This window comes from Bombina bombina, chromosome 6, assembly GCF_027579735.1.
Source record: "Bombina bombina isolate aBomBom1 chromosome 6, aBomBom1.pri, whole genome shotgun sequence".
Taxonomy (NCBI): Eukaryota; Metazoa; Chordata; class Amphibia; order Anura; family Bombinatoridae; genus Bombina; species Bombina bombina.
This window is the reverse complement of record NC_069504.1, coordinates 575359876-575376663: the sequence shown is the minus strand read 5'-3', so window position 1 is coordinate 575376663 and position 16788 is coordinate 575359876. Positions and strand designations below refer to the sequence as shown.

Here is a 16788-nt window from a genome sequence, read left to right as displayed (position 1 = left end):
GACTTGAGTGTCCCTTTAAATATATATAAACATGCTGACTTGATGTGACAGAATATTTCCACCAGAGAACACTCCCTATGGCTGAGATTACATATCACGTTTACTACAAGCATAATATATAGCAAACAGCTCTCTGAGCCAAACACCAGCTTTCAGGCTTCAGATTGTTATGTGATTTTTGCTTAGGAGGAAGTAGATTCCCGAGTCCCGACCCCTGCAGGCGTCAAAGAAACCCCATGCAGCTGGGGGCGAGGCCATACTACCGAAGAGGTGGAGACTGGAGCCTTATCATAGCTACACTCTGCCACCAGCTGAATGCTGTTGCAGGACACCATCTTTATGTTGCGGGACCGGGGGTTGGCGCCGTGGCTATGAGAGATACTTAGAGCTCAAAAGAGTGGGGGATAAAGACAGCAATAGAGTGGGGGATAGAGAGAGCAAATGAGAGTTGGGATAGAGAGAGCAAAAGAGAGGGGGAGAGAGAGCAAAAGAGAGAGAGAGACAGCAAAAGAGAGGGGGAGAGAGAGCAAAAGAAAGGGGGAGAGAGAGCAATGGAAAGGGGGAGAGATAGCAAAAGAAAGGGGAGAGAGAGAGGGGGAGAGAGAGAGAGAATAAGAGAGGGGGGAGAGTCTGAGACAGCAAAAGAGAGGGGTATCGAGAGAGAAAACGAGGGGGTATAGAGAGAGCAAAAGAAAGGGAGAGAGATAGCAAAAGAGGGAAAGCAAAAGAGAGGGAGGGAGAGAGACAGCAAAAGAGAGGGGGGAGAAAGGGGAGAGAGAGCAAAAGAAAGGGAGAGAGATGGCAAAAGAGGGAAAGCAAAAGAGAGGGAGGGAGAGAGAGAGCAAAAGAGAGGGAGAGAGACAGCAATAGAGAGGGGGGAGAAAGGGGAGAGAGTGCAAAAGAGAGAAGAGAGAGCGCAAAAGAGAGGGGGAAAGAGAGATCGCAAAAAGAGGGGGAAAGAGAGAGCGCAAAAGAGGAGAGAGCAAAAGAGAAGGGGGAGAGAGAGTGAGCAAAAGAGAGGGAGAGAAAGCGCAAAAGAGAGGGAGAGAGAGAGCGCAAAAGAGAAGGAGAGAGATAGCAAAAGAGAGGGGGAGAGAGGGCAAAATAAAGGGGAGAGAAAGAGAGCAAATGAGGGGGGATAGAGAGAGCAAAAGAGAGGGAGAGAGACAGCAAAAGAGAGCGAGACAGCCAAAGAGAGGAAGGAGAGAGAGCAAAAAAGAGGAGAGAGAGCGTAAAAGAGAGGGGAGAGAGCAAAAGAGAGGCGGAGAGGGAGCGCAAAAGAGAGGGGGGAAAAGAGAGGGGGAGAGAGAACAAAAGACAGGGGGAGAGAGCAAAAGAGAAGGGGAGACAGAGAGGGAGAGAGTAAGCAAAAGAGAGGGGAGAGAGAGAACAAAAGTGAGAGGGGAGACCAGGAAGAGAGCAAGGGGTGGGACCACTGTACTGCAAAATATGGCACGGGCTTTAGGACTAGTCTGAATCAGAAAAGTTTATTTTGCCTTGAGCGTCTCTTTAAATATATAAACATGCTGACTTGATGTGACAGAATAAATATTTCTACCAGAGAACACTCCCTATAGCTAAGATTACGTATCACGTTTACCACAAGCATAATATATAGCAAATAGCTCTCGGAGCCATTCAGCTTTCAGGCTTCATATTTGTTATGTGATTTTTGCTTAGGAGGAAGTAGATTCCCGACCCCTGCAGGCGTCAAAGTAACCACATGCAGCTGGGGGCGAGGCCTTACTACCGAAGAGGTGGAGACCGGAGCGTTACCATGGCTACACTCTGCCACCATCTGAATGCTGTTGCAGGACACCATCTTTATATTGTGTTAACTGACAGCCGGGAAAACGGAGACAGAGTAACACCCTGAGTACCGGGGCGTCCACATCCTGAGCAGTACAAATGCTGCCAGCCAAATACAGAGGGCGGCTGTTGTCTAACGCTGTGAGTAGCCTCGTGCGCGTCTGGCCGCTATTGCCATAAACGTATCACATCCCCGCGCATTGTTATTGGAACAACACATTGGTATTCTATGCACCTGGCCATACACCTCCTATTCGTTTTTTTATACTGTTCGCTACAGATATTTCATGTTGATTGTATTAAAGTATAAAATATAATACTCTATGATAAACCTGTTTACATAATACACGAAATAAAAAATATAAATAGTAACACGTTCTGGATTTATTGTTGCTTACTGCATGCGTATTTACCGTTCATCTATAGTATGTAGTACACTGTGTGTGTATATATATATATATATATATATATATATATATATATATATATATATATGTGTGTATGTATATATATATATATATATACACACACACACACACAAAACAGTATCTGATTGTTATTTCACAAACATAGTTATTTCGAAACAGTGAGAATAATTTTACTGGATACAATATTACATCAAACATGTTCTATGTTGATTATTTAAGTTTACATTGTATAAACAATAGAGATCCAGGTTACAATATTATTTGCTCCTAATATTGGAAGTTAGTGACCTATTGACTACATTTTCTATACTAATCACATTTTTTCTGTACTGTATTTTTAAAGAACATAACATATACAATGTTTGCATGTTTTGCTCAAATATGTTTAAAAATGGTGCTTTTCAAATTGTCATAAAATGCAATGTAAAGTGTTTTTATTGATATAAAAATAATTTGTGATGTTCTCACAAATTAGTACAGAGCACTGGTTGTCAAATCTGTTCTCAGGCCCCCCCAACAGGCTAGGTTTTCTGGATTACCTTGGATGAGAGCGGGTAAAATAACCAGGTTTGATAATCAGCTGATTATTTCCCCTGTGCTCTGGTTCAGATATCCTCAAAATGTGGCCTGTTAGGGAGGCTAAGGACAGGTTTGTAAATCAGTGGTATAGAGGGAAGAAAAATGAAGTTAAAGGGACACTGAACCCAAATTTTTTTCTTTTGTGATTCAGATGGAGCATGCAATTTTAAGCAACTTTCTAGTTTACTCCTATTATCAAAATTTCTTCATTCTCTTGGTATCTTTATTTGAAAAGCAAGAATGTAAGTTTAGATGCTGGCCCATTTTTGGTTAACAACCTAGGTTGTTCTTGCTGATTGGTAGATAAATTCACACACCAATAAACAGGTGCTGTTCAGTGGTCTGAACAAAAAATTGGGTGGCTCCTTAGATTAGATGCCTTCTTTTTTCAAATAAAGATAGCAAGAGAATTAAGAATAATTGATAATAGGAGTAAATTAGAAAGTTGCTTAAAATTGCATGCACTATCTGAATCACAAAATAAAAAAATTGGGTTCAGTGTCCCTTTAAAGGGACATGAAATACAATATTTGTCTTTCATGATTCTGATGGAGCATAATATTTTTCAATTTATTATTATGAAATTTGCTTAATTTTCTTGGTATTTTTTTTTCAAGGCTTTGGATATATATATATATATATATATATATATATATATATATATATATAAAAGTATCCACAACTGGTGCACTCACTGTGACTTAAGGCATCCGCCGGGGTGCTGCGTAGAAAACATATGGCAATATCAATCAACCCCTGAAGGCAGAGAAAACGCTCCACTCTCCGGTCTTTTCAAATATCCTTTATTAGGTGTCCAGCATCAATCAACAAATCCCCCAAACGTTTCGATACTGGTTGGTATCTTTGTCAATGGGCAATCAGAACATAGTAATCCCAAAAGAAGGTTCCTAAAACTAACCCAAAACCACTCACCTATAAGTACCTGTAAGGCGTCCCTGTCACTTCCGGTGTATCGGAAGCCGCCCACCAAGCGCATGCGTCCAGCCGCTCACCAGCCACATGGCTAATTAGCATATTCAATAGCGTAATGACGTTTGCGCTTCAACTGTGCATAGTTACTCCTGTTACTGCGCATGTCTAGGTGGCCGAAGTTAATATGGACAAGTCCATCTTCTTAGATATTGATGACCTAGACCGATTAATCATGGACATCTCATTCAGAGAAAGACATTAAAGTCCATTTGACAGGCTATAGATAAGAAAACAACTGACCAACCAGTTGCCAGACATTTTCTCCAGGCAGGACATACAGTGGCTAGTTTGAGAACTATGCTCATTGACCATGTGCCCCCCTTACGAAGGGGAGGAGACAGAAATACGAAATTATTACAGGTTGAGACCTCCTGGATCTATCGTCTGGACACAGTGGTTCCTAAGGGACTGAATATACAAATGGACTTTAATGTCTTTCTCTGAATGAGATGTCCATGATTAATCGGTCTAGGTCATCAATATCTAAGAAGATGGACTTGTCCATATTACATATATATATATATATATATATATATATATATCCATAAAGTCTCTGAATGAACTGTGTTGAGTGTATTGCAGTGGCCTTAAAAATGTTTCTCACTATACTCCATTAGACATATAAGACCTATATGAGTTACTGATGATTACAACTTGTTATATTTATTTAGTAAACTCGACATTGCCGATATTATGGATTTAGCCAGTAATGGGGTATCTAGTAACTAAGGCCTAGATTTGGAGTTTGGCGGTAGCCGTGAAAACCAGCGTTAGAGGCTCCTAACGCTGATTTTAGGCTACCGCCGGTATTTGGAGTCAGTCAGGAAAGGGTCTAACACTCACTTTCCACCCGCGACTTTTCCATACCGCAGATCCCCTTACGTAAATTGCGTATCCTATCTTTTCAATGGGATCTTTCTAACTCCGGTATTTAGAGTCGTGGCTGAAGTGAGCGTTAGAAATCTAACGACAAAACTCCAGCCGCAGAAAAAAGTCAGTAGTTAAGAGCTTTCTGGGCTAACACCGGTTTATAAAGCTCTTAACTACTGTGCTCTAAAGTACACTAACACCCATAAACTACCTATGTACCCCTAAACCGAGGTCCCCCCACATCGCCGCCACTCGATTAAATTTTTTTAACCCCTAATCTGCCGACCGCCACCTATGTTATACTTATGTACCCCTAATCTGCTGCCCCTAACACCGCCGACCCCTATATTATATTTATTAACCCCTAACCTGCCCCCACAACGTCGCCGCCAGCTACCTACAATAATTAACCCCTAATCTGCCGACCACCACCTACGTTATACTTATGTACCCCTAATCTGCTGCCCCTAACACCGCCGACCCCTATATTATATTTATTAACCCCTAATCTGCCCCCCTCAACATCGCCTCCACCTGCCTACACTTATTAACCCCTAATCTGCCGAGCGGACCGCACCGCTACTATAATAAAGTTATTAACCCCTAATCCGCCTCACTAACCCTATAATAAATAGTATTAACCCCTAATCTGCCCTCCCTAACATCGCCGACACCTAACTTCAAACATTAACCCCTAATCTGCCGACTGGAGCTCACCATATTCTAATAAATGTATTAACCCCTAAAGCTAAGTCTTACCCTAACACTAACACCCCCCTAAATTAAATATAATTTAAATCTAATGAAATTAATTAACTCTTATTAAATAAATTATTCCTATTTAAAGCTAAATACTTACCTGTAAAATAAATCCTAATATAGCTACAATATAAATTATAATTATATTATAGCTATTTTAGGATTTATATTTATTTTACAGGTAACTTTGTATTTATTTTAACCAGGTACAATAGCTATTAAATAGTTAATAACTATTTAATAGCTAAAATAGTTAAAATAATTACAAAATTACCTGTAAAATAAATCCTAACCTAAGTTACAATTCAACCTAACACTACACTATCAATAAATTAATTAAATAAAATACCTACAATTACCTACAATTACACCTAACACTACACTATCAATAAATGAATTAAATACAATATCTACAAATAAATACAATTAAATAAACTAACTAAAGTACAAAAAATAAAAAAGAACTAAGTTACAAAAAATAAAAAAATATTTACAAACATAAGAAAAATATTACAACAATTTTAAACTAATTACACCTACTCTAAGCCCCCTAATAAAATAACAAAGCCCCCCAAAATAAAAAATGCCCTACCCTATTCTAAATTACAAAAGTTCAAAGCTCTTTTACCTTACCAGCCCTGAACAGGGCCCTTTGCGGGGCATGCCCCAAGAAATTCAGCTCTTTTTCCTGTAAAAAAACACATACAATACCCCCCCCCAACATTACAACCCACCACCCCGGTGAGCTCCAGTCGGCAGATTAGGGGTTAATGTTTGAAGTTAGGTGTCGGCGATGTTAGGGAGGGCAGATTAGGGGTTAATACTATTTATTATAGGGTTAGTGAGGCGTATTAGGGGTTAATAACTTTATTATAATAGCGGTGCGGTCCGCTCGGCAGATTAGGGGTTAATAAGTGTAGGCAGGTGGAGGCGACGTTGTGGGGGGCAGATTAGGGGTTAATAAATATAATATAGGGGTCGGCGGTGTTAGGGGCAGCAGATTAGGGGTACATAGGGATAATGTAAGTAGCGGCGGTTTACGGAGCGGCAGATTAGGGGTTAATAATAATATGCAGGGGTCAGCAATAGCGGGGGCGGCAGATTAGGGGTTAATAAGTGTAAGGTTAGGGGTGTTTAGACTCGGGGTACATGTTAGAGTGTTAGGTGCAGACGTAGGAAGTGTTTCCCCATAGACAACAATGGGGCTGCGTTAGGAGCTGAATGCGGCTTTTTTGCAGCTCAAACAGCCCCATTGTTTTCTATGGGGGAATCGTGCACGAGCACGTTTTTGAGGCTGGCCGCGTCCGTAAGCAACTCTGGTATCGAGAGTTGCAGTGGCGTTAAATATGTTCTACGCTCCTTTTTTGGAGCCTAACGCAGCCATTCTGTGGACTCTCAATACCAGAGTTATTTTAAAGGTGCGGCCAGAAAAAAGCCAGCGTTAGCTACGCGGGTTGTTACCGACAAAACTCTAAATCTAGCCGTTAGTAAGTTACAGGAGAATGTAAAGTGTTTGAACAATATAGCTTAGATGATATAGATGTAAGGTATAAAGTCTGTTTTTGAGACCTTAGGTAATTGTAAAATTTTAATATTTTTTAATATGGTTAAGGTAGTTTGTTTTTTGCACTTAGGTGATTACATTAGCTGTATTTGTATTAAGTTAGTCCGATGTTATCGGAACTTCGGCCACCTAGACATGCGCAGTAACAGGAGTAACTATGCGCAGTTGAAGCGCAAACGTCATTACGCTATTGAATATGCTAATTAGCCATGTGGCTGGTGAGCGGCTGGACGCATGCGCTTGGTGGGCGGCTTCCGATACACCGGAAGTGACAGGGACGCCTTACAGGTACTTATAGGTGAGTGGTTTTGGGTTAGTTTTAGGAACCTTCTTTTGGGATTACTATGTTCTGATTGCCCATTGACAAAGATACCAACCGGTATCGAAACGTTTGGGGGATTTGTTGATTGATGCTGGACACCTAATAAAGGATATTTGAAAAGACCGGAGAGTGAAGCGTTTTATATATATATATATATATATATATATATAAATAAATAGTCGTGCTCATAAGTTTACATACCATGGCAGAATTTATGATTTCTTGGTAATTTTTCAGAGAATATGAATGATAACACAAAAACTTTTTTTACTCATGGTTAGTGTTTGGCTGAAGCCATTTATTATCAATAAACTGTGTTTACTCTTTTTAAATCATAATGACAACTGAAACTACCCAAATGACCCTGATCATAAGTTTACATACCCCAGTTCTTAATACCATGTATTGCCACCTTTAACATCAATGACAGCTTGAAGTCTTTTGTGGTATTTGTGGATGAGGCTCTTTATCTTCTCAGATGGTAAAGCTGCCTATTCTTCCTGGCAAAAAGCCTACAGTTCCTGTAAATTCTTGGGCTGTCTTGCATGAACTGCACATTTGAGATCTCCCCAGAGTGGCTCAATGATATTGAGGTCAGGAGACTCAGATGGCCACTCCAGAACCTTCACTTTATTCTGCTGTAGCTAATGACAGATCGACTTGGCCTTGTGTTTAGGATCATTGTTATGTTGGAATGTCCAAGTACGTCCCATGCGCAGCTTCCGGGCTGATGAATGCAAATTTTCCTCCAGTATTTTTTTGATAACATACTGCATTCATTTTGCCATCTTGCTGTATTATGCTAATACAGCAAACATTTTTCACAACTGAACTCCCAGCAGAGCACTGATATCTATGATATATATATATGTGTGTGTGTATATATATATATATATATATATATATATACACATATATATATATATATATATATATGTGTGTGTGTATATATATATATATATATATATATATATATATATATATATATATATATATATATATATATATAGTCCATATGTAAAAAGTAACAGCACCACTGCACACCGGTATTCTTAAAGGTGAATTATTTCTTTATTGGTAATATCATAACCATAAAACAGCAACGTTTCGGACCTACATGGTCCTTAATCATGCATAGTTTAAAAACATTAAAACATACATCTAAAAAGGGTGATTAGACCAATCAGGTTTCAACTCACAATATTAATTGAATTAACCCATACCTGTCCAGGTATAGCAACAAAAATATTTACTTTTTCTATTAGCGGCCTCTAGTGGTGCCATGCTGAATATCACCCTAATTCAATATCAGAATTTATAAAAACAAATACAAATCAAAGTCCCTATTCAGACCATAAGGATGTAATGTATTTAATTTCTTGATCCACCAGACCTCTTTTTGTTTAAGTTCTCTATCGCCCCCTCTCCTATGTATAGGAATATGATCAATTACTTGGAAGCGCAACTGACTAACTGTATATCCCATTTGAATGAAATGTGCAGATACCGGTAAGGACATATCTTTAGATTTTATTGATGACTTATGCTGACTAAACCTATCCCTGGGTGGTCTCTCCGCTGTGACAAAGCCCAGATGGGCATTTAAGAAGATAGCTTACATTTAAACTACCACCCATGCCATCATATAGACGGGTGAGAAATCTCAGCGATAATTTAGTGAGAGCGGATGTGGGTACAACTAAATTGTCTGAGATTAATTATTTGACCACTCCTAATAAGGGTTGCTATCCATGTCTCCATTGCGCTCAATGCAATTCGATAATTAGGGGTACATTTTTGGCACAGAACGATAAACGTAAGCAATATATTATTAATGGCCTATATACTTGTCAAACTAACTATGTTATCTATCTTCTTAAATGCCCATGTGGGCTTTGTTACATCGGAGAGACCGCCCAGGCCGCCAGGGACAGGTTTAGTCAGCATAAAGATATGTCCTTACCGGTATCTGCACATTTCATTCAAATGGGACATACAGTTAGTCAGTTGCGCTTCCAAGTAATTGATCATATTCCTATACATAGGAGAGGGGGCGATAGAGAACTTAAACTGAAACAAAAAGAGGTCTGGTGGATCAAGAAATTAAATACATTACATCCTTATGGTCTGAATAGGGACTATGATTTGTATTTGTTTTAATAAATTCTGATATTGAATTGGGGTGATATTCAGCATGGCACCACTAGAGGCCGCTAATAGAAAAAGTAAATATTTTTGTTGCTATACCTGGACAGGTATGGGTTAATTCAATAAATATTGTGAGCTGAAACCTGATTGGTCTAATCACCCTTTTTAAATGTGTGTTTTAATGTTTTTAAACTATGCATGATTAAGGACCATGTAGGTCCGAAACGTCGCTGTTTTATGGTTGTGATATCACCAATAAAGAAATAATTCACCTTTAAGAATACCGGTGTGCAGTGGTGCTGTTACTTTTTACATATGGACTGTATCTACTGGGGTCTTGCTGATACTCCATTGTGACGAGCACACAGCCAGGTAAAAAGTTTTGGATATAGTGCTGGACTCTATTTGTTTACTTTGTGTGTATGTGTATATGTATGTATGTATGTGTATGTGTATGTATGTGTATATATATATATGTATATATGTGTATATATGTATGTATATATACATACATACATACATACATACATATACACACACACATATTTTTATATATATATATATATATATATATATATATATATAAGTGTATCCAAGTCAGTCCAAAGACACAGGCACTCAGTGGTCTTCTTTAGATAAAAAAATAATTTATTATATCAATTTAAAGAAGAGACATAACGTTTCGGCACATTGCTGTGCCTTTGTCAAATGTCAAACAAATACAGCATGAAACGTAAACTAATGACAAACATAATATTACACACTCCTTATATACATGTCTAATTACCACCTCAACTTCAAGTGTACCGCCATCAGACACATACATGTGACGTCATCAGGATGCACCCACGTGCGAAGCGTCATGACATATGTGCCGACATTGTCATGTATAAACTAACAATGGAGTTAGCGGTCGCGAATGAAAAGACAGCTTGCATCGATCGCATAGTCACACATTTTATGCTCAAAGTTTTTGTGACTATGTGACAATATTGGCACATACGTCATAACGCTTCACACGTGGGTGCATCCTGATGACGTCACATGTATGTGTCTGATGGCGGTACACTTGAAGTTGTGGTGGTAATTAGACATGTATATAAGGAGTGTGTAATATTATGTTTGTTATTAGTTTTAGGTTTCTTTTTATATATATATATATATATATATATATATATATATATATATATATATATATATATATATATATATAGAGAGAGATTATATATATATATATATATATATATATATATATATATATATATATATATATATATATATAATCTATCTATCTATCTATCTATCTATCTATTATCTCTATATCTTGCAGAAAGAGGGTTACCAACTGTTGGCTGTCTACAGAAATGGTGTAGACATTGTACTCTGTATCTGTTATGTGCATGAAGCATGGTTAATCACTGCTATATATGTGTCTCACAGTGAGATGTAAAAAATTAAATGCTCAGTAGTAGTAAATATATATGGCAATATAAAACTGGCAAAGGTTGGAGCTAGAGCAAAACCTAAATACACAACCGATTTTGTATTATTCTCTTGACTTTATGCAATGCCAGTCTATTGAAGGAATAAAGTCAATATGTAGGCGGCCTGTTTTATAATTGTTTATGCTCTACCTCCAGCACAGAATTAAGTTTTACAAACAGCATTAAAAAATGCTATTTCTATTTTAAACCTTTGATTTTTCATATATGAAATGCTTCCACGTGTATTCCATACATGCTGTTAACACATAATGTCACTTAAGTGCAATTCTTTATTTCTCTTTGTAGGTGAATAACAGTGGACTTCATTTGGTTTTGCAGACCTCACCTGTTCCTGATCGAAATAAACAGGTATAACAGGCACATTTTTCTTTTTTTTTTATTATTCTGTTTGTATCCTGTGATTACTTTAAATGCAGCCCTATAGATGTGTGGCCTCCTTTTTTTATCATACATTGAAACTAGTTCATCTTATACAGACTCAATCTGCAGTTCGGTTTAGTGAATAGAGGGAAACCATTTTAAAATGTAGTTAAACTCTACAGATATCCAGTTGCGTTGCTGTCCTAATAGAAGCAGGACTGAGAAAGGAGTAAGGCATGTTTAGGCGTATTTTTCCAATGATCAATTTTACCTTCTGGAGTGTATTAAATTGTTAATAGTTGCCTTACCTTTATTATGCCATTTAAAATATCAGCTTGTGCCTTTTTAAAACCACCACCTATACAGAAAATTTCAATACTGTAGTATTGACTATAGAGAAAAAATATATAATAATTATATTACAATACATTTTTTGTAGTCTATCCATATTACTGCTGAGCCATTTTAGACCTGTGTACTGGTGATGTGTTTAGCTGTTTGGCACAATTTCACAAAAGAAACAAACATACTTCTTTTTCTGTGAGGTACTCTATGTACCAGAAAAACTACCTACTGTAACCTACCCAGTATAATCACAATATTGGGGTAGCAGTATTAGATTCACATTTGGGTGTTTGTAATACACTTGCCATCAGCTCTGTACAGGTCTTCCCTTAGAAAATTATCTCCATGTTGGATGTTTTGCATATTTCTCCCTATAGGTGGTTATACATATGCTTATATATTCCCATCCTGTTAGCTTATAACTAGGTTATTCCTTTTATATGTTTTTTCCATCTTGAGATACCCCATTTGTCACGCACAGAAATAGTATCATGTTAACTTGCACATGTGGTGACTCTACACACACCCACACTCAGCACCTACAATACAATTCTTTCTCTTTTCTGTAATATAGTAGCCTGAATCCGCTTGTGACAATCTTTCTCTACAAACTAATCTACCTATGTGCACCTTATCTACTCTAGTGAGCATCTATTTTACAGACCACTAGCTCTTAGGGTTCATATAAGTATATGTTCTAACAATACAATATATACTGGTAGCACGTAAAATGGTATGCGTGGTTGCCACGACTACTCCGCTCTGTGTTTTTGACGCACGGCTAATGACGTCATGACGTCATGTAGGTTGTCGCCATGTTTCTCACACGCCATTTAAGAGCGGCTCTGAACACAATCTGTTCACTGCTGAACATAGCAAACACACTCATATTGAGGTAAGATTAAACTATATGCTTGAAAATCGAGTTGATTCTAACACTGTGATCCTGTGATATATTTACTAGGTGACTCTGTTTGTCCCCATATATAGTATACACTCCTGTGTAACTTGGTACCTGACTCTAGTACTATATTGCTAATCACATAATTCAAACGATATGCTCTAACTACATACACACTTACAAGTATAAAGGATATCCACGCTACCGGTGCTACACAAGTATACCACTTTAACCAACATTATGCGAGTTGCATGTTGACTGTTGAGCATTTGTTTAAAATATATCGTTAAAATAGATGTAGACACTGATGTACATGCTGACAATGATGCCTTTGTATAAGTATATGTAAGGGTACTCTTGTTGAGGATTGGAGTCTTTTTAGTCTTAGTCTTTTTAGTCTTTGCTTTATGTGTCTATTTCGGCTTTACATCCTCTTCACTGTCTGGCTTACACCATTGCTTGAGTTACTTATCAAGTGTTAACAAAACTAGCTGTAACATGTCTGGCGTTGTGTGAAATAGGACTTTGTTCTCTCTTTCGCCATTGTTGATTAACACTTACTATGTATCTTTCTTCATAAGTGACATTTACCTGGCAGTTCACACCTTCTATTGGTATGTGCAATCTATTCAAAATATTTTGGACCATGCATCAGATATTATAAGCTGTTTTGGAGATAACCATGTATAGCCAATGAATTTACATTTCATGTTGATTTATTTTTCATGTACCTTCCTATTTTTCTTTTCTTCTTTTTTCTTTCGCATTTTTTCACTTTTTGTTATTTGTCTTTGCTAGCGTCTTGTCGTTGTATATTTTGTTTAATGTGGTGTTTTACACCTAGTGGTACTAATTGTGCTTTCATTTAATTTTATATCTTTGTTGTAGAAACAGTCTTGACAAAGGTCAATGTGAGGACCGAAACGTTGACTGACTGAATTGATGAACTATTAATAATGATAAAATAAGAAAAAACAGTTCACAGAGTGAAACAGAAAGACTAGAGGGAGCTGTTACCATGCGCAACTGGCAGGGAGTGTATGAGAAATAAACACTGTTCATTCAGGATTTCAACTACCAAGCCAAAATAAAATAAAACCGTTATGTCCCACACAATAATAATGGCACACTGGTCCTAATACGGTAAAACTCTAAGGATGATATTGCAGATCACAATGGAGACACAACATGCATGAAAGTGCTAACAGCCACACTTCATTGACTTATATGATTGCATGTATACCACTTTAAATATCCAGGCTGTATCAGCTAAAGTTGCTGCATGACATATCCAAAGTCAGCTGTCAGCAAAAAGCACAGTCTGTAGGTAATTCACAGCCTTAAACACAATGTTGGCAATAATTCAAAAGAATGCATGAGAAATAGCTGTGTTAAATGTTACCGTATGATTTCAGTGCCTCTTCTCTTGTGTGGGTGTAGTCCGGTGTAAGCAGTTCATAATTGGCTGGAGTCACAATAATTATTCATATACTCACTCTGCCCGGCTCCTCACTAACAGTCCAATGCCTCCCAAGCAAGTAGTGACGTGTCAGGCGTCCTGAGCTCCCAAACAATCCTGTAGTGCTAGGAAAGGAAGGAATCCCTGATTTCCTTATGTAATGAAACAAGAAAAAAAGAACCCAGCACATAATAGGTAGGATCCAAATGATGAATAAAAGTTCCAGTGAAAAAAGGATAATAAAACGTAGCCTTTATTCAAGTCAGTAAGACTTATACATAAAACCTGCAAAAACACATCTGACCGGTTTCGGATAGCCGTAATCCTAGATGTACAATTAGTCACAAAAAAGCAAAAACAGGCGGCTACTGACACAGAAATGTTTATTCCAATAAAAATATATATGGTAGACAAAAAGCAAAAATGTATATGAATAAGACACAACAAACCAAGGAGGGAAACGGCAAACTTACATGTTTTGGTGCGCGAAACATGTAAGTTTGCTGTTTCCCTCCTTGGTTTGTTTTGTTTTATTCATATACATTTTTGCTTTTTGTCTACCATATATATTTTTATTGGAATAAACATTTCTGTCTCAGTAGCTCAGTAGCCGCCTGTTTTTCCTTTTTGGTATCTGCGGCTGTCCTCCGCTTTTTTTGGGCTGGCTGCACACTACCCCTATCCTTGAGTGGGTCTGTTTCTACCTCCCTCCACTTACCCGACGGACGTTTTCTGTAGCAGCACCTTCTTTGCTACACTGCAATTAGTCACACCTGAGCACCTTTTTATGCACAGGAGTACCTCCCTTTGGGAGTGGTTAAAAACTGCAGAAACAGAAGCAGGTATAAAAATATTTACATATACATACATATAACCAGAATAATAGTGTAGCCAATGAGTACGGTTGCAAAAACAGTTAAACCTTAATACTATATGGCTGACTAAACTATGTATGTATAAACTTGGAAACAGATCTGGATAAACCATGAATGAAAAAATATGAATTAAACAACTATGAACAGCTATATTCTTATTAATTAAAGCTGAACAATGAATTCAATAAACATAAAATATGAATATAAAGTGAGCAAATTAATGGCAGGCTAGGAGTAATGCATAGCAGACTGAGGGTATATATACATATTCTCAAAATTTGGCTGCTAAAAAGATGTCTAGATAGTAGTGAATACAAAAATTCAATTTAAGTTAAACACATACGGCTAGATTTAGAGTTCTGCGGCCAAAGGGGTGCGTTAGCTACGCTGGCTTTTTTTCTCCCGCACCTTTTAAATACCGCTGGTATTTAGAGTTCACAGAAGCGCTGCGTTAGGCTCCAAAAAGGGAGCGTAGAGCATATTTACCGCCACTGCAACTCTCAATACCAGCGTTGTTTACGGACGCGGCCAGCTTCAAAAACGTGCTCGTGCACGATTCCCCCATAGAAAAGCAGCGTTCAGCTCCTAACGCAGCTACATTGTTTCCTATGGGGAAACACTTCCTAAGTCTGCACCTAACACTCTAACATACACCCCTAACCTTACACTTATTAACCCCTAATCTGCCGCCCCCGCTATCGCTGACCCCTGCATATTATTATTAACCCCTAATCTGCCGCTCCGTACACCGCCGCAACCTAAATTATACCTATGTACCCCTAATCTGCTGCCCCTAACATCGCCGACCACTATGTTATATTTATTAACCCCTAATCTGCCGCCCCCGCTATCGCTGACACCTGCATATTATTATTAACCCCTAATCTGCCGCTCCGTACACCGCCGCAACCTACATTATCCCTATGTACCCCTAATCTGCTGCCCCTAACACCGCCGACCCCTATATTATATTTATTAACCCCTAATCTGCCGCCCCCAACGTCGCCTCCACCTACCTACAATTATTAACCCCTAATCTGCCGACCGGATCTCACCGCTACTATAATAAATGTATTAACCCCTAAAGCTAAGTCTAACCCTAACACCCCCCTAAATTAAATATAATTTAAATCTAACTAAATAAATTAACTCTTATTAAATAACTTATTCCTATTTAAAGCTAAATACTTACCTGTAAAATAAACCCTAAAATAGCTACAATATAAATTATAATTATATTGTAGCTATTTTAGGATTAATATTTATTTTACAGGCAACTTTGTAATTATATTAACCAGGTACAATAGCTATTAAATAGTTAATAACTATTTAATAGTTACCTAGTTAAAATAATTACAAAATTACCTGTAAAATAAATCCTAACCTACATACCTAATACCTACAATTATCTATTAAACCTAACACTACACTATCAATAAATTAATTAAATACAATGAAATAAACTAACTAAAGTACAAAAAATAAAAAAGAACTAAGTTACAAAAAATAAAAAAATATTTACAAACATTAGAAAAATATTACAACAATTTTAAACTAATTACACCTACTCTAAGCCCCCTAATAAAATAACAAAGCCCCCCAAAATAAAAAAATGCCCTACCCTATTCTAAATTAAAAAAGTTCAAAGCTCTTTTACCTTACCAGCCCTGAAAAGGGCCCTTTGCGGGGCATGCCCCAAAGAATTCAGCTCTTTTGCCTGTAAAAAAACCACATACAATACCCCCCCCCCCAACATTACAACCCACCACCCACATACCCCTACTCTAACCCAAACCCCCCTTAAATAAACCTAACACTAAGCCCCTGAAGATCTTCCTACCTTACCTTCACCTCGCCGGGTATCACACCGA

General features: G+C 37.8%; 1 protein-coding gene across 1 annotated transcript in view; it reads left to right on the top strand.

Moving 5' to 3' along the window:
• Positions 1 to 1817: 1817 nt before the first annotated feature.
• LRRC49 (leucine rich repeat containing 49) overlaps positions 1818 to 16788 on the top strand; it is a 334467-nt gene continuing 319496 nt past the window's right edge. The window contains exons 1-2 of the mRNA XM_053717544.1: positions 1818 to 1950; positions 11263 to 11325. Of these exons, the coding sequence (XP_053573519.1) occupies positions 1909 to 1950; positions 11263 to 11325 (105 nt within the window). The 5' untranslated portion in view covers positions 1818 to 1908. The remainder of the gene's footprint in view (positions 1951 to 11262; positions 11326 to 16788) is intronic.